General features: G+C 52.8%; 1 protein-coding gene across 2 annotated transcripts in view; it reads right to left on the bottom strand.

The window, feature by feature from the left end:
- Nucleotides 1-26,100, bottom strand: part of LCMT2 (leucine carboxyl methyltransferase 2) — an 850,582-nt gene that overhangs the window by 652,000 nt on the left and 172,482 nt on the right. For both annotated transcript variants that reach the window (XM_063950787.1, XM_063950788.1), the window contains exon 6: nt 18,201-18,357. In XM_063950787.1, the coding sequence (XP_063806857.1) occupies nt 18,201-18,357 (157 nt within the window). The remainder of the gene's footprint in view (nt 1-18,200; nt 18,358-26,100) is intronic.

The following is a 26,100-nucleotide window of genomic DNA, read 5'->3' on the forward strand; positions in this document are numbered from 1 at the left end:
AGGGTTAGGGATAGAGAGTGGCAGGGTTAGGGATAGAGAGTGGCAGGGTTAGGGATAGAGAGTGGCAGGGTTAGGGATAGAGAGTGTCAGGATTAGGTATAGAGAGGGGCAGGGTAAGGGATAGAGAGTGGCAGGGTTAGGGATAGAGAGTGGCAGGGTTAGGGGCAGAGAGTGGCAGGGTTAGGGATAGAGAGTGGCAGAGTTAGGTATAGAGAGTGGCAGGGTTAGGGATAGAGAGTGGCAGGGTTAGGGATAGAGAGTGGCAGGGTTAGGGATAGAGAGTGGCAGGGTTAGGGATAGAGAGTGGCAGAGTTAGGGATAGAGAGTGGCAGAGTTAGGGATAGAGAGTGGCAGAGTTAGGGATAGAGAGCGGCAGAGTTAGGGATAGAGAGCGGCAGGGTTAGGGATAGAGGGCGGCAGGGTTAGGGATAGAGAGTGGCAGGGTTAGGTATAGAGAGTGGCAGGGTTAGGTATAGAGAGTGGCAGGCTTAGGGATAGAGAGTGGCAGAGTTAGGGATAGAGAGTGGCAGAGATAGGTATAGAGAGCGGCAGGGTTAGGGTAGAGCGAGGCAGAGTTAGGTATAGAGAGTGGCAGGGTTAGGGATAGAGTGTGGCAGGGTTAGGGATAGAGAGTGGCAGAGTTAGGGATAGAGGGTGGCAGAGTTAGGGATAGAGATTGGCAGGTTTAGGGATAGAGAGTGGCAGGGTTAGGTATATAGAGTGGCAGGGTTAGGGATAGAGAGTGGCAGAGATAGGTATAGAGAGTGGCAGGGTTAGGGATAGAGAGTGGCAGAGTTAGGGATAGAGAGTGGCAGGGTTAGGTATAGAGAGTGGCAGGGTTAGGTATAGAGAGTGGCAGGGTTAGGGATAGAGAGTGGCAGGGTTAGGGATAGAGAGTGGCAGGGTTAGGGATAGAGAGTGGCAGGGTTAGGGATAGAGAGTGGCAGGGTTAGGGAAAGAGAGTGGCAGGGTTAGGGATAGAGAGTGGCAGGGGTAGGGATAGAGAGTGGCAGGGTTAGGGATAGAGAGTGGCAGGGTTAGGGATAGAGAGTGGCAGGGTTAGGGATAGAGAGTGGCAGGGTTAGGGATAGAGAGTGGCAGGGGTAGGGATAGAGAGTGGCAGGGTTAGGGATAGAGAGTGGCAGGGTTAGGGATAGAGAGTGGCAGGGTTAGGGATAGAGAGTGGCAGGGTTAGGGATAGAGAGTGGCAGAGATAGGGATAGAGAGTGGCAGGGTTAGGGATAGAGAGTGGCAGGGTTAGGGATAGAGAGTGGCAGGGTTAGGGATAGAGAGTGGCAGAGTTAGGGATAGGGAGCGGCAGGGTTAGGGATAGAGAGCGGCAGAGTTAGGGATAGAGAGTGGCAGGGTTAGGAATAGAGAGTGGCAGGGTTAGGAATAGAGAGTGGCAGAGTTAGGGATAGAGAGTGGCAGAGTTAGGGATAGAGAGTGGCAGGGTTAGGATGGAGAGTGGCAGGGTTAGGGATAGAGAGTGGCAGAGATAGGGATAGAGAGTGGCAGAGTTAGGGATAGAGAGTGGCAGAGTTAGGGATAGAGAGTGGCAGGGTTAGGGATAGAGAGTGGCAGGGTTAGGATGGAGAGTGGCAGGGTTAGGGATAGAGAGTGGCAGAGATAGGGATAGAGAGTGGCAGGGTTAGGGATAGAGAGTGGCAGGGTTAGGGAAAGAGAGTGGCAGAGTTAGGGATAGAGAGTGGCAGGGTTAGGGATAGAGAGTGGCAGAGTTAGGGATAGAGAGTTGCAGAGTTAGGGATAGAGAGTGGCAGGGTTAGGGATAGAGAGTGGCAGGGTTAGGTATAGAGAGTGGCAGGGTTAGGGATAGAGAGTGGCAGGGTTAGGTATAGAGAGTGGCAGGGTTAGGGATAGAGAGTGGCAGGGTTAGAGATAGAGAGTGGCAGGGTTAGGGATAGAGAGTGGCAGGGTTAGGGTAGAGCGTGGCAGGGTTAGGGATAGAGAGTGGCAGGGTTAGGGTAGAGCGTGGCAGGGTTAGGGATAGAGTGGCAGGGTTAGGGTAGAGCGTGGCAGGGTTAGGGATAGAGAGTGGCAGGGTTAGGGATATAGAGTGGCAGGGATAGGGATAGAGAGTGGCAGGGTTAGGGATAGAGAGTGGCAGGATTAGGTATAGAGAGGGGCAGGGTAAGGGATAGAGAGGGGCAGGGTAAGGGATAGAGAGTGGCAGGGTTAGGGATAGAGAGTGGCAGGGTTAGGGGCAGAGAGTGGCAGAGTTAGGGATAGAGAGTGGCAGGGTTAGGTATAGAGAGTGGCAGGGTTAGGGATAGAGAGTGGCAGGGTTAGGGATAGAGAGTGGCAGAGTTAGGTATAGAGAGTGGCAGGGTTAGGGATAGAGAGTGGCAGGGTTAGGGATAGAGAGTGGCAGGGTTAGGGATAGAGAGTGGCAGGGTTAGGGATAGAGAGTGGCAGAGTTAGGGATAGAGAGTGGCAGAGTTAGGGATAGAGAGTGGCAGAGTTAGGGATAGAGAGTGGCAGAGTTAGGGATAGGGAGCGGCAGGGTTAGGGATAGAGAGCGGCAGGGTTAGGGATAGAGGGTGGCAGGGTTAGGTATAGAGAGCGGCAGGGTTAGGGGTAGAGAGTGGCAGGGTTAGGGGCAGAGAGTGGCAGAGTTAGGGATAGAGAGTGGCAGGGTTAGGTATAGAGAGTGGCAGGGTTAGGGATAGAGAGTGGCAGGGTTAGGGATAGAGAGCGGCAGAGATAGGGATAGAGAGTGGCAGGGTTAGGGATAGAGAGTGGCAGGGTTAGGGATAGAGAGTGGCAGGGTTAGGTATAGAGAGTGGCAGGGTTAGGGATAGAGTGTGGCAGAGTTAGGGATAGAGGGTGGCAGGGTTAGGGTAGAGCGTGGCAGAGTTAGGGATAGGGAGCGGCAGGGTTAGGGATAGAGAGCGGCAGTGTTAGGGATAGAGGGTGGCAGGGTTAGGTATAGAGAGTGGCAGGGTTAGGGTAGAGCGTGGCAGAGTTAGGGATAGAGAGTGGCAGGGTTAGGGATAGAGAGTGGTAGGGTTAGGGAGAGTGGTAGGGTTAGGGATAGAGAGTGGCAGGGTTAGGGATAGAGAGTGGCAGAGTTAGGGATAGAGAGTAGCAGGGTTAGGGATGCAGGGTTAGGGATAGAGAGTGGCAGGGTTAGGGATAGAGAGTGGCAGGGTTAGGGATAGAGAGTGGCAGGGTTAGGGATAGAGAGCGGCAGGGTTAGGGATAGAGAGTGGCAGGGTTAGGGATAGAGAGTGGCAGGGTTAGGTATAGAGAGTGGCAGGGTTAGGGATAGAGAGTGGCAGGGTAAGGGATAGAGTGTGGCAGGGTTAGGGATAGAGAGCGGCAGGGTTAGGGGTAGAGAGTGGCAGGGTTAGGGTAGAGCGTGGCAGGGTTAGGGATAGAGAGTGGCAGGGTTAGGGGCAGAGAGTGGCAGGGTTAGGGATAGAAAGTGGCAGGGTTAGGGATAGAGAGTGGCAGGGTTAGGATGGAGAGGGGCAGGTTTAGGGATAGAGAGTGGCAGGGTTAGGTATAGAGAGTGGCAGGGTTAGGGGCAGAGAGTGGCAGGGTTAGTGATAGAGAGTGGCAGGGTTAGGGATAGAGAGTGGCAGAGTTAGGTATAGAGAGTGGCAGGATTAGGAATAGAGAGTGGTAGGGTTAGGGATAGAGAGTGGCAGGGTTAGGTATAGAGAGTGGTAGGGTTAGGGATAGAGAGTGGTAGGGTTAGAAATAGAGAGTGGCAGGATTAGGTATAGAGAGTGGTAGGGTTAGGGATAGAGAGTGGCAGGATTAGGTATAGAGAGTGGTAGGGTTAGGGATAGAGAGTGGCAGGATTAGGTATAGAGAGTGGCAGGGTTAGGTATAGAGAGTGGCAGGGTTAGGGATAGAGAGTGGCAGGGTTAGGGATAGAGAGTGGCAGGGGTAGGGATAGAGAGTGGCAGGGGTAGGGATAGAGAGTGGCAGGATTAGGTATAGAGAGGGGCAGGGTAAGGGATAGAGAGTGGCAGGGTTAGGGATAGAGAGTGGCAGGGTTAGGTATAGAAAGTGGCAGGGTTAGGGATAGAGTGTGGCAGAGTTAGGGATAGAGAGTGGCAGGGTTAGGGTAGAGCGTGGCAGGGTTAGGGATAGAGAGTGGCAGGGTTAGGGATAGAGAGTGGCAGGGTTAGGGATAGAGAGTGGCAGAGTTAGGGATAGAGAGTGGCAGAGTTAGGGATAGAGAGTGGCAGAGTTAGGGATAGAGAGTGGCAGAGTTAGGGATAGAGAGTGGCAGAGTTAGGGATAGAGAGTGGCAGAGTTAGGGATAGAGAGTGGCAGGGTTAGGGTAGAGCGTGGCAGGGTTAGGGATAGAGAGTGGCAGGGTTAGGGATAGAGAGTGGCAGGGTTAGGGATAGAGAGTGGCAGGGTTAGGGATAGAGAGTGGCAGGGTTAGGGATAGAGAGTGGCAGGGTTAGGGATAGAGAGTGGCAGAGTTAGGGATAGAGAGTGGCAGAGTTAGGGATAGAGAGTGGCAGAGTTAGGGATAGAGAGTGGCAGGGTTAGGGTAGAGCGTGGCAGGGTTAGGGATAGAGAGTGGCAGGGTTAGGGTAGATCGTGGCAGGGTTAGGGATAGAGAGTGGCAGGGTTAGGGTAGAGCGTGGCAGGGTTAGGGATAGAGAGTGGCAGGGTTAGGGATAGAGAGTGGCAGGGTTAGGGATAGAGAGTGGCAGGATTAGGTATAGAGAGGGGCAGGGTAAGGGATAGAGAGGGGCAGGGTAAGGGATAGAGAGTGGCAGGGTTAGGGATAGAGAGTGGCAGGGTTAGGGGCAGAGAGTGGCAGAGTTAGGGATAGAGAGTGGCAGGGTTAGGTATAGAGAGTGGCAGGGTTAGGGATAGAGAGTGGCAGGGTTAGGGATAGAGAGTGGCAGAGTTAGGTATAGAGAGTGGCAGGGTTAGGGATAGAGAGTGGCAGGGTTAGGGATAGAGAGTGGCAGGGTTAGGGATAGAGAGTGGCAGAGTTAGGGATAGAGAGTGGCAGAGTTAGGGATAGAGAGTGGCAGAGTTAGGGATAGAGAGTGGCAGAGTTAGGGATAGAGAGTGGCAGAGTTAGGGATAGGGAGCGGCAGGGTTAGGGATAGAGAGCGGCAGGGTTAGGGATAGAGGGTGGCAGGGTTAGGTATAGAGAGCGGCAGGGTTAGGGGTAGAGGGTGGCAGGGTTAGGTATAGAGAGCGGCAGGGTTAGGGGTAGAGAGCGGCAGAGATAGGGATAGAGAGTGGCAGGGTTAGGGATAGAGAGTGGCAGGGTTAGGGATAGAGAGTGGCAGGGTTAGGTATAGAGAGTGGCAGGGTTAGGGATAGAGTGTGGCAGAGTTAGGGATAGAGGGTGGCAGGGTTAGGGTAGAGCGTGGCAGAGTTAGGGATAGGGAGCGGCAGGGTTAGGGATAGAGAGCGGCAGTGTTAGGGATAGAGGGTGGCAGGGTTAGGTATAGAGAGTGGCAGGGTTAGGGATAGAGAGTGGTAGGGTTAGGGATAGAGAGTGGCAGGGTTAGGGATAGAGAGTGGCAGAGTTAGGGATAGAGAGTAGCAGGGTTAGGGATGCAGGGTTAGGGATAGAGAGTGGCAGGGTTAGGGATAGAGAGTGGCAGGGTTAGGGATAGAGAGCGGCAGGGTTAGGGATAGAGAGTGGCAGGGTTAGGGATAGAGAGTGGCAGGGTTAGGTATAGAGAGTGGCAGGGTTAGGGATAGAGAGTGGCAGGGTAAGGGATAGAGTGTGGCAGGGTTAGGGATAGAGAGCGGCAGGGTTAGGGGCAGAGAGTGGCAGGGTTAGGGTAGAGCGTGGCAGGGTTAGGGATAGAGAGTGGCAGGGTTAGGGGCAGAGAGTGGCAGGGTTAGGGATAGAAAGTGGCAGGGTTAGGGATAGAGAGTGGCAGGGTTAGGATGGAGAGGGGCAGGTTTAGGGATAGAGAGTGGCAGGGTTAGGTATAGAGAGTGGCAGGGTTAGGGGCAGAGAGTGGCAGGGTTAGGGATAGAGAGTGGCAGGGTTAGGGATAGAGAGTGGCAGAGTTAGGTATAGAGAGTGGCAGGATTAGGAATAGAGAGTGGTAGGGTTAGGGATAGAGAGTGGCAGGGTTAGGTATAGAGAGTGGTAGGGTTAGGGATAGAGAGTGGTAGGGTTAGAAATAGAGAGTGGCAGGATTAGGTATAGAGAGTGGTAGGGTTAGGGATAGAGAGTGGCAGGATTAGGTATAGAGAGTGGTAGGGTTAGGGATAGAGAGTGGCAGGATTAGGTATAGAGAGTGGCAGGGTTAGGGATAGAGAGTGGCAGGGGTAGGGATAGAGAGTGGCAGGGGTAGGGATAGAGAGTGGCAGGATTAGGTATAGAGAGGGGCAGGGTAAGGGATAGAGAGTGGCAGGGTTAGGGATAGAGAGTGGCAGGGTTAGGTATAGAAAGTGGCAGGGTTAGGGATAGAGTGTGGCAGAGTTAGGGATAGAGAGTGGCAGGGTTAGGGTAGAGCGTGGCAGGGTTAGGGATAGAGAGTGGCAGGGTTAGGGATAGAGAGTGGCAGGGTTAGGGATAGAGAGTGGCAGGGTTAGGGATAGAGAGTGGCAGGATTAGGTATAGAGAGGGGCAGGGTAAGGGATAGAGAGGGGCAGGGTAAGGGATAGAGAGTGGCAGGGTTAGGGATAGAGAGTGGCAGGGTTAGGTATAGAGAGTGGCAGGGTTAGGGGCAGAGAGTGGCAGAGTTAGGGATAGAGAGTGGCAGGGTTAGGTATAGAGAGTGGCAGGGTTAGGTATAGAGAGTGGCAGGGTTAGGGATAGAGAGTGGCAGGGTTAGGGATAGAGAGTGGCAGGGTTAGGTATAGAGAGTGGCAGGGTTAGGGATAGAGAGTGACAGGGTTATGGCTAGAGAGTGGCGTCTGGAGGTGTAAGTAGAGCCACCCTGCAATCTGAGGCGTCGGAGGGTGTAAGTAGAGCCATCCTGCAATCTGAGGCGTCTGGGGGTGTAAGTAGAGCCACCCTGAGCGCTGAGGCGTCTGGGGGTGTAAGTAGAGACACCCTGAGCGCTGAGGCGTCGGGGGGTGTAAGTAGAGCCATCCTGCAATCTGAGGCGTCGGGGGGGGGGGGAAGTAGAGCCATACTGCAATCGGAGGCGTCTGGGGGTGTAAGTAGAGCCACCCTGCAATCTGAGGCGTCGGAGGGTGTAAGTAGAGCCATCCTGCAATCTGAGGCGTCTGGGGGTGTAAGTAGAGCCACCCTGCAATCTGAGGCGTCGGAGGGTGTAAGTAGAGCCATCCTGCAATCTGAGGCGTCTGGGGGTGTTAGTAGAGCCACCCTGCAATCTGAGGCGTCGGAGGGTGTAAGTAGAGCCATCCTGCAATCTGAGGCGTCTGGGGGTGTAAGTAGAGCCACCCTGCAATCTGAGGCGTCTGGGGGTGTAAGTAGAGCCATCCTGCAATCTGAGGCGTCTGGGGGTGTAAGTAGAGCCACCCTGCAATCTGAGGCGTTGGGGGGTGTAAGTAGAGCCATCCTGCAATCTGAGGCGTCTGGGGGTGTAAGTAGAGCCACCCTGCAATCTGAGGCGTTGGGGGGTGTAAGTAAAGTCATCCTGCAATCTGAGGCGTCGGAGGGTGTAAGTAGAGCCATCCTGCAATCTGAGGCGTCTGGGGGTGTAAGTAGAGACACCCTGAGCGCTGAGGCTTCTGGGGGTGTAAGTAGAGCCATCCTGCAATCTGAGGCTTCGGGGGGTGTAAGTAGAGCCATCCTGCAATCTGAGGCGTCGGAGGGTGTAAGTAGAGCTATCCTGCAATCTGAGGCGTCTGGGGGTGTAAGTAGAGCCATCCTGCAATCTGAGGCGTCTGGGGGTGTAAGTAGAGCCACCCTGAGCGCTGAGGCGTCTGGGGGTGTAAGTAGAGACACCCTGAGCGCTGAGGCGTCGGGGGGTGTAAGTAGAGCCATCCTGCAATCTGAGGCGTCGGGGGGTGTAAGTAGAGCCATCCTGCAATCTGAGGCGTCGGAGGGTGTAAATAGAGCCATCCTGCAATCGGAGGCGTCGGAGGGTGTAAATAGAGCCATCCTGCAATCTGAGGCGTCGGAGGGTGTAAGTAGAGCCATCCTGCAATCTGAGGCGTTGGGGGGTGTAAGTAGAGCCATCCTGCAATCTGAAGCGTCGGAGGGTGTAAGTAGAGCCATCCTGCAATCTGAGGCGTCGGAGGGTGTAAGTAGAGCCACCCTGCAATCTGAGACGTTGGGGGGTGTAAGTAGAGCCATCCTGCAATCTGAGGCGTCGGAGGGTGTAAGTAGAGCCATCCTGCAATCTGAGGCGTCTGGGGGTGTAAGTAGAGCCATCCTGCAATCTGAGGCGTCTGGGGGTGTAAGTAGAGCCACCCTGCAAGCTGAGGCGTCGGAGGGTGTAAGTAGAGCCACCCTGCAATCTGAGACGTTGGGGGGTGTAAATAGAGCCATCCTGCAATCTGAGGCGTCGGAGGGTGTAAGTAGAGCCATCCTGCAATCTGAGGCGTTGGGGGGTGTAAGTAGAGCCATCCTGCAATCTGAGGCGTCGGGGGGTGTAAGCAGTACCACCCTGAGCGCTGAGACGTCGGGGGGTGTAAGTACAGCCATCCTACAATCTGAGGCGTCGGAGGGTGTAAGTAGAGCCACCTGCAATCTGAGGCGTCGGAGGGTGTAAGTAGAGCCATCCTGTAATCTGAGGCGTCGGAGGGTGTAAGTAGAGCCATCCTGCAATCTGAGGCGTCTGGGGGTGTAAGTAGAGCCATCCTGCAATCTGAGGCGTTGGGGGGTGTAAGTAGAGACATCCTGCAATCTGAGGCGTCGGGGGGTGTAAGTAGAGCCATCCTGCAATCTGAGGCGTCGGAGGGTGTAAGTACAGCCATCCTGCAATCTGAGGTGTCTGGGGGTGTAAGTAGAGCTACCCTGCAATCTGAGGCGTCTGGGGGTGTAAGTAGAGCCATCCTGCAATCTGAGGCGTCGGGGGGTGTAAGTAGAGCTACCCTGCAATCTGAGGCGTCGGAGGGTGTAAGTACAGCCATCCTGCAATCTGAGGCGTCTGGGGGTGTAAGTAGAGCTACCCTGCAATCTGAGGCGTCGGAGGGTGTAAGTAGAGCCATCCTGCAATCAGAGGTGTTGCGGGGTGTAAGTAGAGCCATCCTGCAATCTGAGGCGTCTGGGGGTGTAAGTAGAGACATCCTGCAATCTGAGGCGTCGGGGGGTGTAAGTAGAGCCATCCTGCAATCTGAGGTGTCTGGGGGTGTAAGTAGAGCCATCCTGCAATCTGAGGCGTCGGGGGGTGTAAGTAGAGACATCCTGCAATCTGAGGCGTCGGAGGGTGTAAATAGAGCCATCCTGCAATCTGAGGCGTCTGGGGGTGTAAATACAGCCATCCTGCAATCTGAGGCGTCGGGGGGTGTAAGTAAAGACATCCTGCAATCTGAGGCGTCGGAGGGTGTAAATAGAGACATCCCGCAATCTGAGGCGTTGGGGGGTGTAAGTACAGCCATCCTGCAATCTGAGGCGTCTGGGGGTGTAAGTAGAGCCATCCTGCAATCTGAGGCGTCGGAGGGTGTAAGTAGAGCCATCCTGCAATCTGAGGCGTCGGGGGGTGTAAGTAGAGACATCCTGCAATCTGAGGCGTCGGGGGGTGTAAGTACAGACATCCTGCAATCTGAGGCGTCTGGGGGTGTAAGTAGAGCCACCCTGCAATCTGAGGCGTCGGGGGGTGTAAGTACAGCCATCCTGCAATCTGAGGCGTCGGGGGGTGTAAGTAGAGACATCCTGCAATCTGAGGCGTCGGAGGGTGTAAGTAGAGCTATCCTGCAATCTGAGGCGTTGGGGGGTGTAAGTAGAGACATCCTGCAATCTGAGGCGTCGGGGGGTGTAAGTAGAGCCATCCTGCAATCTTAGGGGTCGGAGGGTGTAAGTACAGCCATCCTGCAATCTGAGGCGTCTGGGGGTGTAAGTAGAGCTACCCTGCAATCTGAGGCGTCTGGGGGTGTAAGTAGAGCCATCCTGCAATCTGAGGCGTCTGGGGGTGTAAGTAGAGCTACCCTGCAATCTGAGGCGTCGGAGGGTGTAAGTAGAGCCATCCTGCAATCAGAGGTGTTGCGGGGTGTAAGTAGAGCCATCCTGCAATCTGAGGCGTCTGGGGGTGTAAGTAGAGACATCCTGCAATCTGAGGCGTCGGGGGGTGTAAGTAGAGCCATCCTGCAATCTGAGGTGTCTGGGGGTGTAAGTAGAGCCATCCTGCAATCTGAGGCGTCGGGGGGTGTAAGTAGAGACATCCTGCAATCTGAGGCGTCGGAGGGTGTAAATAGAGCCATCCTGCAATCTGAGGCGTCTGGGGGTGTAAGTACAGCCATCCTGCAATCTGAGGCGTCGGGGGGTGTAAGTAAAGACAGCCTGCAATCTGAGGCGTCGGAGGGTGTAAGTAGAGACATCCCGCAATCTGAGGCGTTGGGGGGTGTAAGTACAGCCATCCTGCAATCTGAGGCGTCTGGGGGTGTAAGTAGAGCCATCCTGCAATCTGAGGCGTCGGGGGGTGTAAGTAGAGACATCCTGCAATCTGAGGCGTCGGGGGGTGTAAGTACAGACATCCTGCAATCTGAGGCGTCTGGGGGTGTAAGTAGAGCCACCCTGCAATCTGAGGCGTCGGGGGGTGTAAGTACAGCCATCCTGCAATCTGAGGCGTCGGGGGGTGTAAGTAGAGACATCCTGCAATCTGAGGCGTCGGAGGGTGTAAGTAGAACCACCCTGAGCGCTGAGGCAACTGGGGGTGTAAGTAGAGACATCCTGCAATCTGAGGCGTCGGGGGGTGTAAGTAGAGACACCCTGCAATCTGAGGCGTTGGGGGGTGTAAGTAGAGACATCCTGCAATCTGAGGCGTTGGGGGGGTGTAAGTAGAGCCACCCTGCAATCTGAGGCGTCGGAGGGTGTAAGTAGAGCCATCCTGAGTGCTGCGGGGAGATTCTGTCAGGAGTCTGTGGTGGGAACGGTGGTGTGGAATGGGATTACAGAAGCGTTCTGAACGGTTTATCACCCACTGTAGGTTTTCACCTGGGGTAATATTGTGAATGATGCACGCTCCCGCACGCCGTTCAGCGATCACCAATATTGAGCTGCATGTCCGGGAATGCCGGCGGTGATGTCACTGATCATTATCGTTCAACGATATATTGTTCATCGCTGACATTCCATTATCGCCTGGCTTTTCCGCAGAGTTAGGTCCTCCTTACTGATACAGCTACAATTGTTGCTAAATGCTTGTTATTGAGGAGTCTCTACACCTTCACATCAGACGGGATACGTTCAGCATGCCGGCAGTCAAAATCCCGGCACTGGAATCCTGACACGCGGTCAGTATTCTGGTAGCGGAATCCTGACAGCCAGCATCCCGATAGTACAGTGGTTCTCAAACCCAGTCCTCAGGACCCCACATGGTTCACGTTTTCCATGTCACCCAGCAGCTGCACTGTGTATCACCAACGGAAAACATGGACCAGAGTGGGGTCCTGAGGACTGAGTTTGAGTACCTGTGTGATAGTAAGTATGCTGGGGACTGTTAGCGTTAGGCTGCAGGAGGGCTTAGGGTTAGGGTTATGCTGTGGGTTGGGGGAGGGTTAGGTTGCGGGGAAGGAGGGTGGGAGGGTTAGGGTGAGGCTGTGCGGGGTGTAGAGGGTTAGGCTGCGGTGAGGGAGAGTTAGGGGGGAAGGAGGGTTAGAGGGGTTGCTGGGGAAGGTTAGGGTGGGGCTGCGTGGGGTGTGGAGGGTTAGGCTGCGGTGAGGGAGAGTTAGGGGGGAAGGAGGGTTAGAGGGGTTGGTGGGGAAGGTTAGGGTGGGGCTGTGTGGGGTGTGGAGGGTTAGGCTGCGGTGAGGGAGAGTTAGGGGAAGGAGGGTTAGAGGGGTTGGTGGGGAGGGTTAGGGTGAGGCTGTGTGGGGTGTGGAGGGTTAGGCTGCGGTGAAGGAGTGGGGGAAGGAGTGTTAGAGGGGTTGGTGGAGAAGGTTAGGGTGGGGCTGTGTGGGGTGTGGAGGGTTAGGCTGCGGTGAGGGAGAGTTAGGGGGGAAGGAGGGTTAGAGGGGTTGGTGGGGAGGGTTAGGGTGAGGCAGTGTGGAGGGTTAGGCTGCGGTGAGGGAGAGTTAGGGGGGAAGGAGGGTTAGAGGGGTTGGTGGGAGGGTTAGGGTGAGGCTGTGTGGAGGGTTAGGCTGCGGTGAGGGAGAGTTAGGGGGGAAGGAGGGTTAGAGGGGTTGGTGGGAGGGTTAGGGTGAGGCTGTGTGGAGGGTTAGGCTGCGGTGAGGGAGAGTTAGGGGGGAAGGAGGGTTAGAGGGGTTAGTGGGAGGGTTAGGGTGAGGCGGTGTGGAGGGTTAGGCTGCGGTGAGGGAGAGTTAGGGGGGAAGGAGGGTTAGAGGGGTTGGTGGGAGGGTTAGGGTGAGGCAGTGCGGGGTGTGGAGGGTTAGGCTGCGGTGAGGGAGAGTTAGGGGGGAAGGAGGGTTAGAGGGGTTGGTGGGAGGGTTAGGGTGAGGCTGTGTGGGGTGTGGAGGGTTAGGCTGCGGTGAGGGAGAGTTAGGGGGGAAGGAGGGTTAGAGGGGTTGGTGGGAGGGTTAGGGTGAGGCTGTGTGGGGCATGGAGGGTTAGGCTGCGGTGAGGGAGAGTTAGGGGGGAAGGAGGGTTAGAGGGGTTGGTGGGAGGGTTAGGGTGGGGCTGTGTGGGGTGTGGAGGGTTAGGCTGCGGTGAGGGAGAGTTAGGGGGAAGGAGGGTTAGACGGGTTGGTGGGGAGGGTTAGGGTGGGGTGTGGAGGGTTAGGCTGCGGTGAGGGAGAGTTAGGGGGGAGGAGGGTTAGAGGGGTTGGTGGGGAGGGTTAGGGTGGGGCTGTGTGGGGTGTGGAGGGTTAGGCTGCGGTGAGGGAGAGTTAGGGGGAAGGAGGGTTAGAGGGGTTGGTGGGGAGGGTTAGGGTGGGGCTGTGTGGGGTGTGGAGGGTTAGGCTGCGGTGAGGGAGAGTTAGGGGGGAAGGAGGGTTAGAGGGGTTGGTGGGGAGGGTTAGGGTGGGGCTGTGTGGGGTGTGGAGGGTTAGGCTGCGGTGAGGGAGAGTTAGGGGGAAGGAGGGTTAGAGGGGTTAGAGGGGTTGGTGGGGAGGGTTAGGGTGGGGCTGTGTGGGGTGTGGAGGGTTAGGCTGCGGTGAGGGAGAGTTAGGGGGGAAGGAGGGTTAGGGTGAGGCTGTGCGGGGTTTGGAGGGTTTAGCTGCGGTGTGGGAGGGTTAGGCTGTGGGTGGGAGGAGGGTTAGGTTGTGGGTGGGTGGAGGGTAAGGTTGCGGGGAGGGATGGTTAGGTTAAGGTTAGGCTGCGATGAAGGGGGTTAGGGTTAGGCTGTGGGGGGTAGAGGGTTAGGTTGCGGTGAGGGGGGTTAGGTTTAGGCTGTGAGTGGGGGGAGGAGGGTTAGGCTGTGGGTGGGGGAGGGTAAGGATGCGGGGAGGGAGAGTTAGGGAGGTAGGTGGGTTAGGGAAAGTATTCTTACCGAACCCCTTTCATCATTCTCGCCATCGGGAAGCTGCTGTCTGTCTTCTGACAGCCGGCATCCCGAATACTGGGAACGTGTATCACACCCTTCAGATTAGACATAAACAGTGTAGCTCTCCACTGGCGCTCTCTTTCTCTCTCTATACCTGAACAGATGGAACAGACGTCCCTTTACAGAGCTCTTTATTAACGCCCAATGAAAATTTCCTGCGGAGCTACACAACTGCGGGTAATGCTATCGAGCAGGACACAGAGGTTACTGTATGTTAGCTATGTTAAGCAGACAGCATCCTAAGGAACACTCAGCCTGTCCTGAGTAATAATGTCCTGTAAGGTAGCACAGGGCGTCGTTTCTTACATGTAATAGTCGGAGGAGACTTCTCATTACATTTCCTTGGCTGTTAGGACACATGCTGATGGAGAGTAGTCTGTGTGTAGTGTCCGTTATATGCAGGGTGGTACGCTAAGCTCACCCCTCCTGACGTAGCTGAGGACCCTCCTCTCATCCATACCGGAACACTGTCACTAGCAGGACCTGGAACTCTTCCCATCCATACAGGAATACTCTGTCACTGGCAGGACCAGGAACTCCTCCCATCCATACAGGAATACTCTGTCACTGGCAGGACCAGGAACTCCTCTCATCCATACAGGAATACTCTGTCACTGGCAGGACCAGGAACTCCTCCTGTCCATACAGGGATACTCTGTCACTGGCAGGACCAGGAACTCCTCCCATCCATACAGGAACACTGTCACTAGCAGGACCAGGAACTCCTCCCATCCATACAGGAATACTCTGTCACCGGCAGGACCTGGAACTCCTCCCATCCATACAGGAATACTCTGTCACTGGCAGGACCAGGAACTCCTCCTGTCCATACAGGAATACACTGTCACTGGCAGGACCAGGAACTCCTCCCATCCATACAGGAATACTCTGTCACTGGCAGGACCAGGAACTCCTCCCATCCATACAGGAATACTCTGTCACTGGCAGGACCTGGAACTCCTCCCATCCATACAGGAACACTCTGTCACTAGCAGGACCAGGAACTCTTCCCATCCATACAGGAATACTCTGTCTCTGGCAGGACCAGGAACTCCTCCCATCCATACAGGAATGCTCTGTCACTGGCAGGACCAGGAACTCCTCCCATTCATACAGGAATACTCTGTCACTAGCAGGACCAGGAACTCCTCCCATCCATACAGGAATACTCTGTCACTGGCAGGACCTGGAACTCCTCCCATCCATACAGGAATACTCTGTCACTGGCAGGACCTGGAACTCCTCCCATCCATACAGGAATACTCTGTCACTGGCAGGACCAGGAACTCCTCCCATCCATACAGGAATACTCTGTCACTGGCAGGACCAGGAACTCCTCCCATCCATACAGTAATACTCTGTCACTGGCAGGACCTGGAACTCTTCCCATCCATACAGGAACACTCTGTCACTGGCAGGACCTGGAACTCCTCCCATCCATACAGGAATACTCTGTCACTGGCAGGACCAGGAACTCCTCCTGTCCATACCGGAATACTCTGTCACTGGCAGGACCAGGAACTCCTCCCATCCATACAGGAATACTCTGTCACTGGCAGGACCAGGAACTCCTCCCATCCATACAGGAATACTCTGTCTCTGGCAGGACCAGGAACTCCTCCTGTCCATACAGGAATACTCTGTTACTGGCAGGACCAGGAACTCCTCCCATCCATACAGGAATACTCTGTCACTGGCAGGACCAGGAACTCCTCCTGTCCATACAGGGATACTCTGTCACTGGCAGGACCAGGAACTCCTCCCATCCATACAGGAATACTCTGTCACTGGCAGGACCTGGAACTCCTCCCATCCATACAGGAACACTCTGTCTCTGGCAGGACCAGGAACTCCTCCTGTCCATACAGGAATACTCTGTCACTGGCAGGACCAGGAACTCCTCCCGTCCATACAGGAATACTCTGTCACTGGCAGGACCAGGAACTCCTCCCATCCATACAGGAATACTCTGTCACTGGCAGGACCAGGAACTCCTCCTGTCCATACAGGAATACTCTGTCACTGGCAGGACCAGGAACTCCTCCTGTCCATACAGGAATAATCTGTCATTAGAAGGACCAGGAACTATTCCCATCCATACAGGGATACTCTGTTACTGGCAGGACCAGGAACTCCTCCCATCCATACAGGGATACTCTGTCACTGGCAGGACCAGGAACTCCTCCTGTCCATAGAGGAATACTCTGTCACTGGCAGGACCAGGAACTCCTCCTGTCCATACAGGAATACTCTGTCTCTGGCAGGACCAGGAACTCCTCCTGTCCATACAGGGATACTCTGTCACTGGCAGGACCTGGAACTCCTCCCATCCATACAGGAATACTCTGTCACTGGCAGGACCTGGAACTCCTCCCATCCATACAGGAATACTCTGTCACTGGCAGGACCTGGAACTCCTCCCATCCATACAGGAATACTCTGTCACTAGCAGGACCAGGGACTATTCCCATCCATACAGGAATACTCTGTCACTGGCAGGACCAGGAACTCTTCCCATCCATACAGGGATACTCTGTCACTGGCAGGACCAGGAACTCCTCCTGTCCATACAGGGATACTCTGTCACTGGCAGGACCAGGAACTCCTCCTGTCCATACAGGAACACTCTGTCACCAGCAGGACCAGGAACTCTTCCCATCCATACAGGAATACTCTGTCACTGGCAGGACCTGGAACTCCTCCCATCCATACAGGAATACTCTGTCACTGGCAGGACCAGGAACTCCTCCCATCCATACAGGAATACTCTGTCACTGGCAGGACCAGGAACTCCTCCCATCCATACAGTAATACTCTGTCACTGGCAGGACCTGGAACTCTTCCCATCCATACAGGAACACTCTGTCACTGGCAGGACCTGGAACTCCTCCCATCCATACAGGAATACTCTGTCACTGGCAGGACCAGGAACTCCTCCTGTCCATACCGGAATACTCTGTCACTGGCAGGACCAGGAACTCCTCCCATCCATACAGGAATACTCTGTCACTGGCAGGACCAGGAACTCCTCCCATCCATACAGGAATACTCTGTCTCTGGCAGGACCAGGAACTCCTCCTGTCCATACAGGAATACTCTGTCACTGGCAGGACCAGGAACTCCTCCCATCCATACAGGAATACTCTGTCTCTGGCAGGACCAGGAACTCCTCCTGTCCATACAGGAATACTCTGTCACTGGCAGGACCTGGAACTCCTCCCATCCATACAGGAACACTCTGTCTCTGGCAGGACCAGGAACTCCTCCTGTCCATACAGGAATACTCTGTCACTGGCAGGACCAGGAACTCCTCCCGTCCATACAGGAATACTCTGTCACTGGCAGGACCAGGAACTCCTCCCATCCATACAGGAATACTCTGTCACTGGCAGGACCAGGAACTCCTCCTGTCCATACAGGAATACTCTGTCACTGGCAGGACCAGGAACTCCTCCTGTCCATACAGGAATAATCTGTCATTAGAAGGACCAGGAACTATTCCCATCCATACAGGGATACTCTGTTACTGGCAGGACCAGGAACTCCTCCCATCCATACAGGGATACTCTGTCACTGGCAGGACCAGGAACTCCTCCTGTCCATAGAGGAATACTCTGTCACTGGCAGGACCAGGAACTCCTCCCGTCCATACAGGAATACTCTGTCACTGGCAGGACCAGGAACTCCTCCCATCCATACAGGAATACTCTGTCACTGGCAGGACCAGGAACTCCTCCCATCCATACAGGAACACTCTGTAACTAGCAGGACCAGGAACTCTTCTCATCCATACAGGGATACTCTGTCACTGGCAGGACCAGGAACTCCTCCCATCCATACAGGAATACTCTGTCACTGGCAGGACCAGGAACTCCTCCCATCCATACAGGAACACTCTGTAACTAGCAGGACCAGGAACTCTTCTCATCCATACAGGAATACTCTGTCACCGGCAGGACCAGGAACTCCTCTCATCCATACAGGGATACTCTGTCACTGGCAGGACCAGGAACTCCTCCCATCCATACAGGAATACTCTGTCACTGGCAGGACCTGGAACTCCTCCCATCCATACAGGAATACTCTGTCACTGGCAGGACCAGGAACTCCTCCCGTCCATACAGGAATACTCTGTCACTGGCAGGACCTGGAACTCCTCCCATCCATACAGGAACACTCTGTCACTGGCAGGACCAGGAACTCCTCTCATCCATACAGGAATACTCTGTCACCAGCAGGACCAGGAACTCTTCCTATCCATACAGGAATACTCTGTCACTGGCAGGACCAGGACCTGGAATTCCTACCACTCAGATTACTGCCACGTCTGTCCTACTCCACGGCAGATCCGAGGTTGGAGACGGCCCTACTCTCCCTGCCTGTCACTCAGCAATGGAGGGCCCGGATCACCATCTTCACACAGCAGTGACGCTTCCCACCTCTCTGACCGTTCCCTCAGACTGAATTGCCCAACTGCTGCTCACTCTCACCTGTCGCCTAACACTGGTCATGTGAACTGTTCCTGACCTCTGCAGCTTCAGAGGCTGCTGGGAAATGTATGTCTATGAAATGACAGACGTGCTGGAGCTTGAAGCATAGTGTAAGACATACAGTAATATCTGGCATAGCGCAGTATAACACATGCTCTACATACCGTGCAGCATCCATATAGCACAACACCACTTCTCCGAGCAGTAGAGTAGGACAATCCCATTTTATTCCAGCACCATCCAATGCAGATTGTAAATGAGAAATGTCACTTAGATCGGCACCAATGAGTTTATAATCTTCTGAGAAAATGACTGTAGGACCTAGAAAACATTGAAACCACTTTATGATAAAACTCGCAAATTATAAAACAAATGTGTCATGCAGTGTCTCCTACAACAGACAACTCATTGGGAGAGGCTGTGTAGCACATACAGTGACAACTGGAACAAAGATATGCAATACTAAAGACAACCAAACTGTAATGCTCATCTACCCTGGGATCCGTCCATCTCAACCTCTCCAGCAAGGAGACAGGTAGTACAGTATGTCCCTGCTGTCACTTTCCCTGTCCCTATGTCCCTGCTGTCACTCTCCCTGTCCCTATGTCCCTGCTATCACTCTCTGTCACTCTCCCTGTCCCTATGTCCCTGCTATCACTCTCTGTCACTCTCCCTGTCCCTATGTCCCTGCTATCACTCTCTGTCACTCTCCCTGTCCCTATGTCCCTGCTGTCACTTTCCCTGTCCCTATGTCCCCGCTGTCACTCTCCTTGTCCCTACTATCACTGTCTGTCACTCTCCCTGTCCCTATGTCCCTGCTGTCACTTTCCCTGTCCCTATGTCATTGCTGTCCCTCTCCCTGTCCCTATGCCCCTGCTGTCCCTCTCCCTGTCCCTACTGTCACTTTCCCTGAATTCTGTCTTATTCCATGTGGCATAATGTGAATTTTGGCTCATACTGCGTGCTACAATGTGAATTTCGGCTCATACCGTGTGCTACAATGTGAATTTTGGCTCATACCGTTTGCTACAATGTAAATTTTGGCTCATACCGTGTGCTACAATGTGAATTTCGGCTCATTCAGTGTGCTACAATGTGAATTTCGGCTCATACAGTGTGGTATAATGTGAATTTCGGCTCATACAGTGTGGTATAATGTGAATTTCGGCTCATTCAGTGTGCTATAATATGAATTTTGGCTCATTCAGTGTGCTATAATGTAAATTCCGGCTCATTCAGTGTGCTATAATGTGAGTTTCGGCTCATTCAGTGTGCTACAATGTGAATTTCGGCTCATGATGTGTGCTATAATGTGAATTTCGGCTCATACAGTGTGGTATAATGTGAATTTCGGCTCATTCAGTGTGGTATAATGTGAATTTTGGTTCATACTGTGTGCTATAATGTGAATTTCAGCTCATTCAGTGTGCTACAATGTGAATTTTGGCTCATTCAGTGTGCTACAATGTGAATTTCGGCTCATTCAGTGTGCTACAATGAATTTCGGCTCATACTGTGTGCTATAATGTGAATTTCGGCTCATTCAGTGTGGTATAATGTGAATTTCGGTTCATACTGTGTGCTATAATGTGAATTTCGGCTCATACAGTGTGATATAATGTGAATTTCGGCTCATTCAGTGTGCTACAATATGAATGTTGGCTCATTTAGTGTGCTATAATGTGAATTTTGGCTCATTCAGTGTGCTACAAGGTGAATTTTGGCTCATTCAGTGTGCTACAATGTGAATTTCGGCTCATTCAGTGTGCTACAATGTGAATTTCGGCTCAAAGTGTGTGCTATAATGTGAATTTTGGCTCATTCAGTGTGGTATAATGTGAATTTCGGTTCATACTGCATGCTATAATGTGAATTTCGGCTTATTCAGTGTGCTACAATGTGAGTTTCGGCTCATATCGTGTGCTACAATGTGAATTTCGGCTCATACTGTGTTTTATAATGTGAATTTCGGCTCATACTGTGTGCTATAATGTGAATTTTGGCTCATACAGTGTGGTATAATGTGAATTTCGGCTCATTCAGTGTGCTACAATCTGAATTTTGGCTCATTCAGTGTGCTATAATGTGAATTTCGGCTCATTCAGTGTGCTATAATGTGAATTTCGGCTCATTCAGTGTGCTATAATGTGAGTTTCGGCTCATTCAGTGTGCTACAATGTGAATTTCGGCTCATACAGTGTGGTATAATGTGAATTTCGGTTCATACTGCGTGCTATAATAAGATTTTACTCACCGGTAAATCTATTTCCCGTAGTCCGTAGTGGATGCTGAGAACTCCGTAAGGACCATGGGGGATAGACGGCTCCGCAGGAGACTGGGCACATCTAAAGAAAGTTTTAGGACTATCTGGTGTGCACTGTCTCCTCCCCCTATGACCCTCCTCCAAGCTTCAGTTAGGACACTGTGCCCGGAAGAGCTGACACAATAAGGAAGGATTTTGAATCCCGGGTAAGACTCATACCAGCCACACCAATCACACCGTACAACTCGTGATATGAACTCCGGTTAACAGTATGATAACAACGGAGCCTCTGAACAGATGGCTCGCCATAACAACCCGATTTGTGTAACAATAACTATTTACAAGTATTGCAGACAATCCGCACTTGGGATGGGCGCCCAGCATACACTACGGACTATGAGAAATAGAATTACCGGTGAGTAAAATCTTATTTTCTCTGACGTCCTAGTGGATGCTGGGAACTCCGTAAGGACCATGGGGATTATACCAAAGCTCCCAAACAGGCGGGAGAGTGCGGATGACTCTGCAGCACCGAATGAGAGAACTCAAGGTCCTCCTCAGCCAGGGTATCAAATCTGTAGAATTTTGCAAACGTGTTTGCCCCTGACCAAGTAGTAGCTCGGCCAAGTTGTAAAGCCGAGACCCCTCGGGCAGCCGCCCAATATGAGCCCACCTTCCTTGTGGAATGGGCTTTTACAGATTTAGGCTGCGGTAGACCCACCGCAGAATGCGTAAGCTGAATAGTGTTACAAATCCAGCGCGCAATAGTCTGCTTAGAAGCAGGAGCACCCAGCTTGTTGGGTGCATACAGGATAAACAGCGAGTCAGATTTTCTGACTCCAGCCGTCCTGGAAACATACATTTTCAGGGCCCTGACTACGTCCAGTAACTTGGAGTCCTCCAAGTCCCTAGCAGCCGCAGGCACCACAATAGGATGGTTCAAGTGAAATGCTGATACCACCTTCGGGAGAAAGTGAGGACGAGTCCTCAACTCTGCCCTATCCATATGGAAAGTCAGGTAGAGGCTCTTACATGACAAAGCCGCCAATTCTGACACACGCCTGGCCGACGCCAGAGCCAACAACATCACCACTTTACACGTGAGATATTTCAAATCCACGGTTTTAAGTGGCTCAAACCAATGTGATTTCAGGAACTCCAAAACACATTGAGATTCCAAGGTGCCCCCGGGGACACAAAAGAGGGTCTGAATATGCAGCACTCCCTTTACAAACGTCTGATTTTCAGGCTGAGATCCTTCCTGGCTTTGATCAGGGTAGGAATGACATCCTCCGGAATGCCTTTTTCACTCAGGATCCGGTGTTCAACCGCCATGCCGTCAACGCAGCCGCGGTAAGTCTTGGAACAGACAGGGCCCCTGCTGCAGCAGGTCCTGTCTGAGTGGCAGAGGCCATGGGTCCTCTGAGATCATTTCTTGAAGTTCCGGGTACCAAGCCCCTCTTGGCCAACCCGGAAAAATGAGTATAGTTCTTACTCCTCTTTTCCTTATTATCCTCAGTACCTTGGGTATGAGAGGAAGAGGAGGGAACACATAAACCGACTGGTACACCCACGGTGTCACTAGAGCGTCCACAGCGATCGCCTGAGGGTCCCTTGACCTGGCGCAATATCTTTTTTTTGCTTTTTGTTGAGGCGGGACGCCATCATGTCCACCTGTGGTCTTTCCCAACGGTTTACCAGCATTTGGAAGACTTCTGGATGAAGTCCCCATTCTCCCGGGTGGAGGTCGTGCCTGCTGAGGAAGTCTGCTTCCCAGTTGTCCACTCCCGGAATGAACACTGCTGTCAGTGCTAACACATGATTTTCCGCCCAACGGAGAATCCTTGTGGCTTCTGCCATTACCCTCCTGCTTCTTGTGCCGCCCTGCCTGTTTACATGGGCGACCGCCGTGATGTTGTCTGATTGGATCAGTACCGGCTGGTTCTGAAGCAGGGGCCTTGCTTGGCTTAGGGCATTGTAAATGGCACTTAGCTCCAGAATATTTATGTGAAGAGAAATCTCCTGATTTGACCACAGTCCTTGGAAATTTCTTCCCTGTGTGACTGCACCCCAGCCCCGAAGGCTGGCATTCGTGGTCACCAGGACCCAGTCCTGTATTCCGAATCTGCGGCCCTCTAGAAGATGAGCCCTCTGCAGCCACCACAGCAGCGACACCCTGGTCCTTGCCGACAGGGTTATCCGCTGCAGCATCTGGAGATGGGACCCGGACCATTTGTCCAACAGGTCCAACTGGAAAGTCCTTGCGTGGAACCTTCCGAATGGAATTGCTTCGTACGAAGCTACCATTTTTCCCAGGACTCGTGTGCATTGATGTACCGACACCTGTCCTGGTTTTAGGAGGTTTCTGACTAGAGATGACAACTCCTCGGCTTTTTCCACTGGAAGAAACACTTTTTTTCTGGTCTGTGTCCAGAATCATTCCCAGGAACAGAAGACGTGTCGTCGGGACCAGCTGTGACTTTGGAATATAGAGAATCCAGCCGTGCTGTTGCAGCACTTCCCGAGAAAGTGCTACCCCCACTACCAACTGCTCCTTGGACCTCGCCTTTATAAGGAGATCGTCCAAGTACAGGATAATTAAAAACTCCCTTCTTGCGAAGGAGTATCATCATGTCGGCCATTACCTTGGTAAAGACCCTCGGTGCCGTGGATAACCTAAACGGCAGCGTCTGGAACTGATAGTGACAGTCCTGTACCACAAACCTGAGGTACTCCTGGTGAGGAGGGTAAATGGGGACATGCAGGTAAGCATCCTTGATGTCCAGAGAGACCCTGTAATCCCCCTCGTCCAGGTTCGCAATAACCGCCCTGAGCGATTCCATTTTGAACTTGAATCTTTTGATATATGTGTTCAAGGATTTTAAATTTAATATGGGTCTCACCGAACCTTCCGGTTTCGGTACCACAAACATTGTGGAATAGTAACCCTTTCCTTGTTGAAGGAGGGGTACCTTGACAATCACTTGCAGTGAATACAGTTTTTAGATAACCACCACACTGCCTCCCTGGCAGAGGGAGTTGCCGGTAAGGCAGATTTTAGGAAACGGCGGGGGGAAGACGTCTCGAATTCCAGCCTGTACCCCTGAGATACTGTTTGAAGAACCCAGGGATCCGCCTGTGAGAGAGCCCACTGTGCGCTGAAATTTTTTTGAGACGGGCCCCCACCGTACCCGGGTCCGCCTGAGCAGTCCCAGCGTCATGCTGTGGACTTACCGGACGCAGGGGAGGACTTCTGCTCTTGGGAACTAGCTGTGTGCTGCAGCTTTTTCCCTCTACCTTTTCCTCTTGGCAGAAAAGATGAGCCTCCAGCCCTCTTGCTTTTCTGGGGCCGAAAGGACTGTACCTGATAATACAGTGCTTTCTTTTGCTGTGGGGTAGCTTGTGGCAACCAGTTTGATTTCCCAGCAGTAGCTGTGGAAACGAGGTCTGAAAGACCATCCCCAAACAGTTCCACCCCCTTATAGGGCAAAACTTCCATGTTCCGTTTTGAATCGGCATCGCTTTTACATAGCGCTTATTTGTGATGCCAGCCGGCAAATATCCCTCTGTGCATCACGCATGTATAAGACAGCGTCTTTTATATGCTCTATTATCAGCAAAATATTGCCCCTATCCATAGTTCCGACAGGGAATCTGACCACGCAGCTGCCGCACTGCACCTCCATGCCGAGGCAATAGCTGGTCTCAATATAATGCCCATGTGTGTGTATATAGCTTTAAGGGTAGTTTCCTGCTTTCTATCAGCAGGTTCCTTTAGGGCAGCCGTATCCGGAGACGGTAGTGCCATCTTTTTTAATAAGCGTGTCAGCGCTTTATCTACCCTAGGGGATATTTCCCAACGTGACCTATCCTCCGGCGGAAAAGGGTACGCTGCTTAGAAATTATCAATTTCTTATCGGGGGAAGTCCACGCTTCCTCACACACCTCATATTAAATTTCTCAGATGCAGGAAAAACTACAGGTAGTTTTTTCTCACCAAACATAATACCCTTTTTTTTTTTTTTTTTGTGGTACCTGGGGTATTATCAGAAATGTGTAATACATTTTTCATTGCCTCAATCAAGTAACGGGTGGACCTATTGGAGGGTACACTAGTCTCATCGTCGTCGACACTGGAGTCGGTATCTGTGTCGACATATGTGTCTGTCACCTGAGGTAGCGGGCGTTTTAAAGCCCCTGATGACATTTGAGACGCTGGAACAGGCACAAGCTGAGTAGCCGGCTGTCCTATGTCGTCAAACCTTTTGTGTAAGGAGTTGACACCTTCCATAAGTCCATCCACACAGGTGTCGACCCCGCAGGGGGTGACATCACATTCACAGGCATTTGCTCCGCCTCCACATCATTTTTTTCATCATACATGTCGACACAGCAGTACCGACACACAGCACACACACACAGGGAATGCTCTGACAGAGGACAGGACCCCACAAAGCCCTTTGGGGAGACAGAGGGAGAGTATGCCAGCACACACCAGGGCGCTATATAACACAGGGATATCACTATACAGAGTGTTTTCCCTTATAGCTGCCTAATATATATATACTGCGCCTAAATTGTGCCCCCCCTCTCTTTTTTACCCTTTCTGTAGTGCAGGACTGCAGGGGAGAGCCAGGGAGCTTCCTTCCAGCTGAGCTGTGAGGAAAAATGGCGCCAGTGTGCTGAGGGAGTTGGCTCCGCCCCTTTTTCTGCTGGCTTTCTCCCGCTATTTTATCGTTTCTGGCAGGGGTTAATATACACCTATATAGCCTCTGGGGCTATATATGGTGTTAGTTTTGCCAGCCAAGGTGTTACTATTGCTGCTCAGGGCGCCCCCCCCAGCGCCCTGCACCCATCAGTGACCGCAGTGTGTGGTGTGCATGAGGAGCAATGGCGCACAGCTGCAGTGCTGTGCGCTACCTTGGAGAAGACAGAAGTCTTCAGCCGCCGATTTTCCGGACCACCTTCTTGCTTCTGGCTCTGTAAGGGGGACGGCGGCGCGGCTCCGGGAACGGACGACGAGGTCGGGTCCTGTGTTCGATCCCTCTGGAGCTAATGGTGTCCAGTAGCCAAGAAGCCCAAGCTGGCTGCAAGCAGGCAGGTTCGCTTCTTCTCCCCTTAGTCCCTCGTTGCAGTGAGCCTGTTGCCAGCAGGTCTCACTGAAAATAAAAAACCTAAACTATACTTTCTTCTAGGAGCTCAGGAGAGCCCCTAGTGTGCATCCAGCTCAGCCGGGCACAGAAATCTAACTGAGGCTTGGAGGAGGGTCATAGGGGGAGGAGCCAGTGCACACCAGATAGTCCTAAATCTTTCTTTAGATGTGCCCAGTCTCCTGCGGAGCCCGTCTATTCCCCATGGTCCTTACGGAGTCCCCAGCATCCACTAGGACGTCAGAGAAAATGTGAATTTCGGCTCATTCAGTGTGCTACAATGTGAATTTCGGCTAAAACCGTGTGCTACAAAGTGAATTTTGGCTCATGCCGTGTGGTATAATGTGAATTTCGGCTCATACAGTGTGGTATAATGTGAATTTCGGCTCATTCAGTGTGCTACATTGTGAATTTCGCCTCATTCAGTGTGCCATAATATGAATTTTGGCTCACAGTGTGTGCTATAAGGTGAATTTCGGCTCATTCAGTGTGCTACAAGGTGAATTTCGGCTCATTCAGTGTGATACAATGTGAATTCCGGCTCATTCAGTGTGCTACAATGTGAATTTCGGCTCATACAGTGTGGTATAATGTGAATTTCGGCTCATTCAGTGTGCTACAATATGAATTTTGGCTCATTCAGTGTGCTAT

The sequence above is a fragment of the Pseudophryne corroboree genome, chromosome 2, assembly GCF_028390025.1.
Source record: "Pseudophryne corroboree isolate aPseCor3 chromosome 2, aPseCor3.hap2, whole genome shotgun sequence".
Lineage (NCBI taxonomy): Eukaryota > Metazoa > Chordata > Amphibia > Anura > Myobatrachidae > Pseudophryne > Pseudophryne corroboree.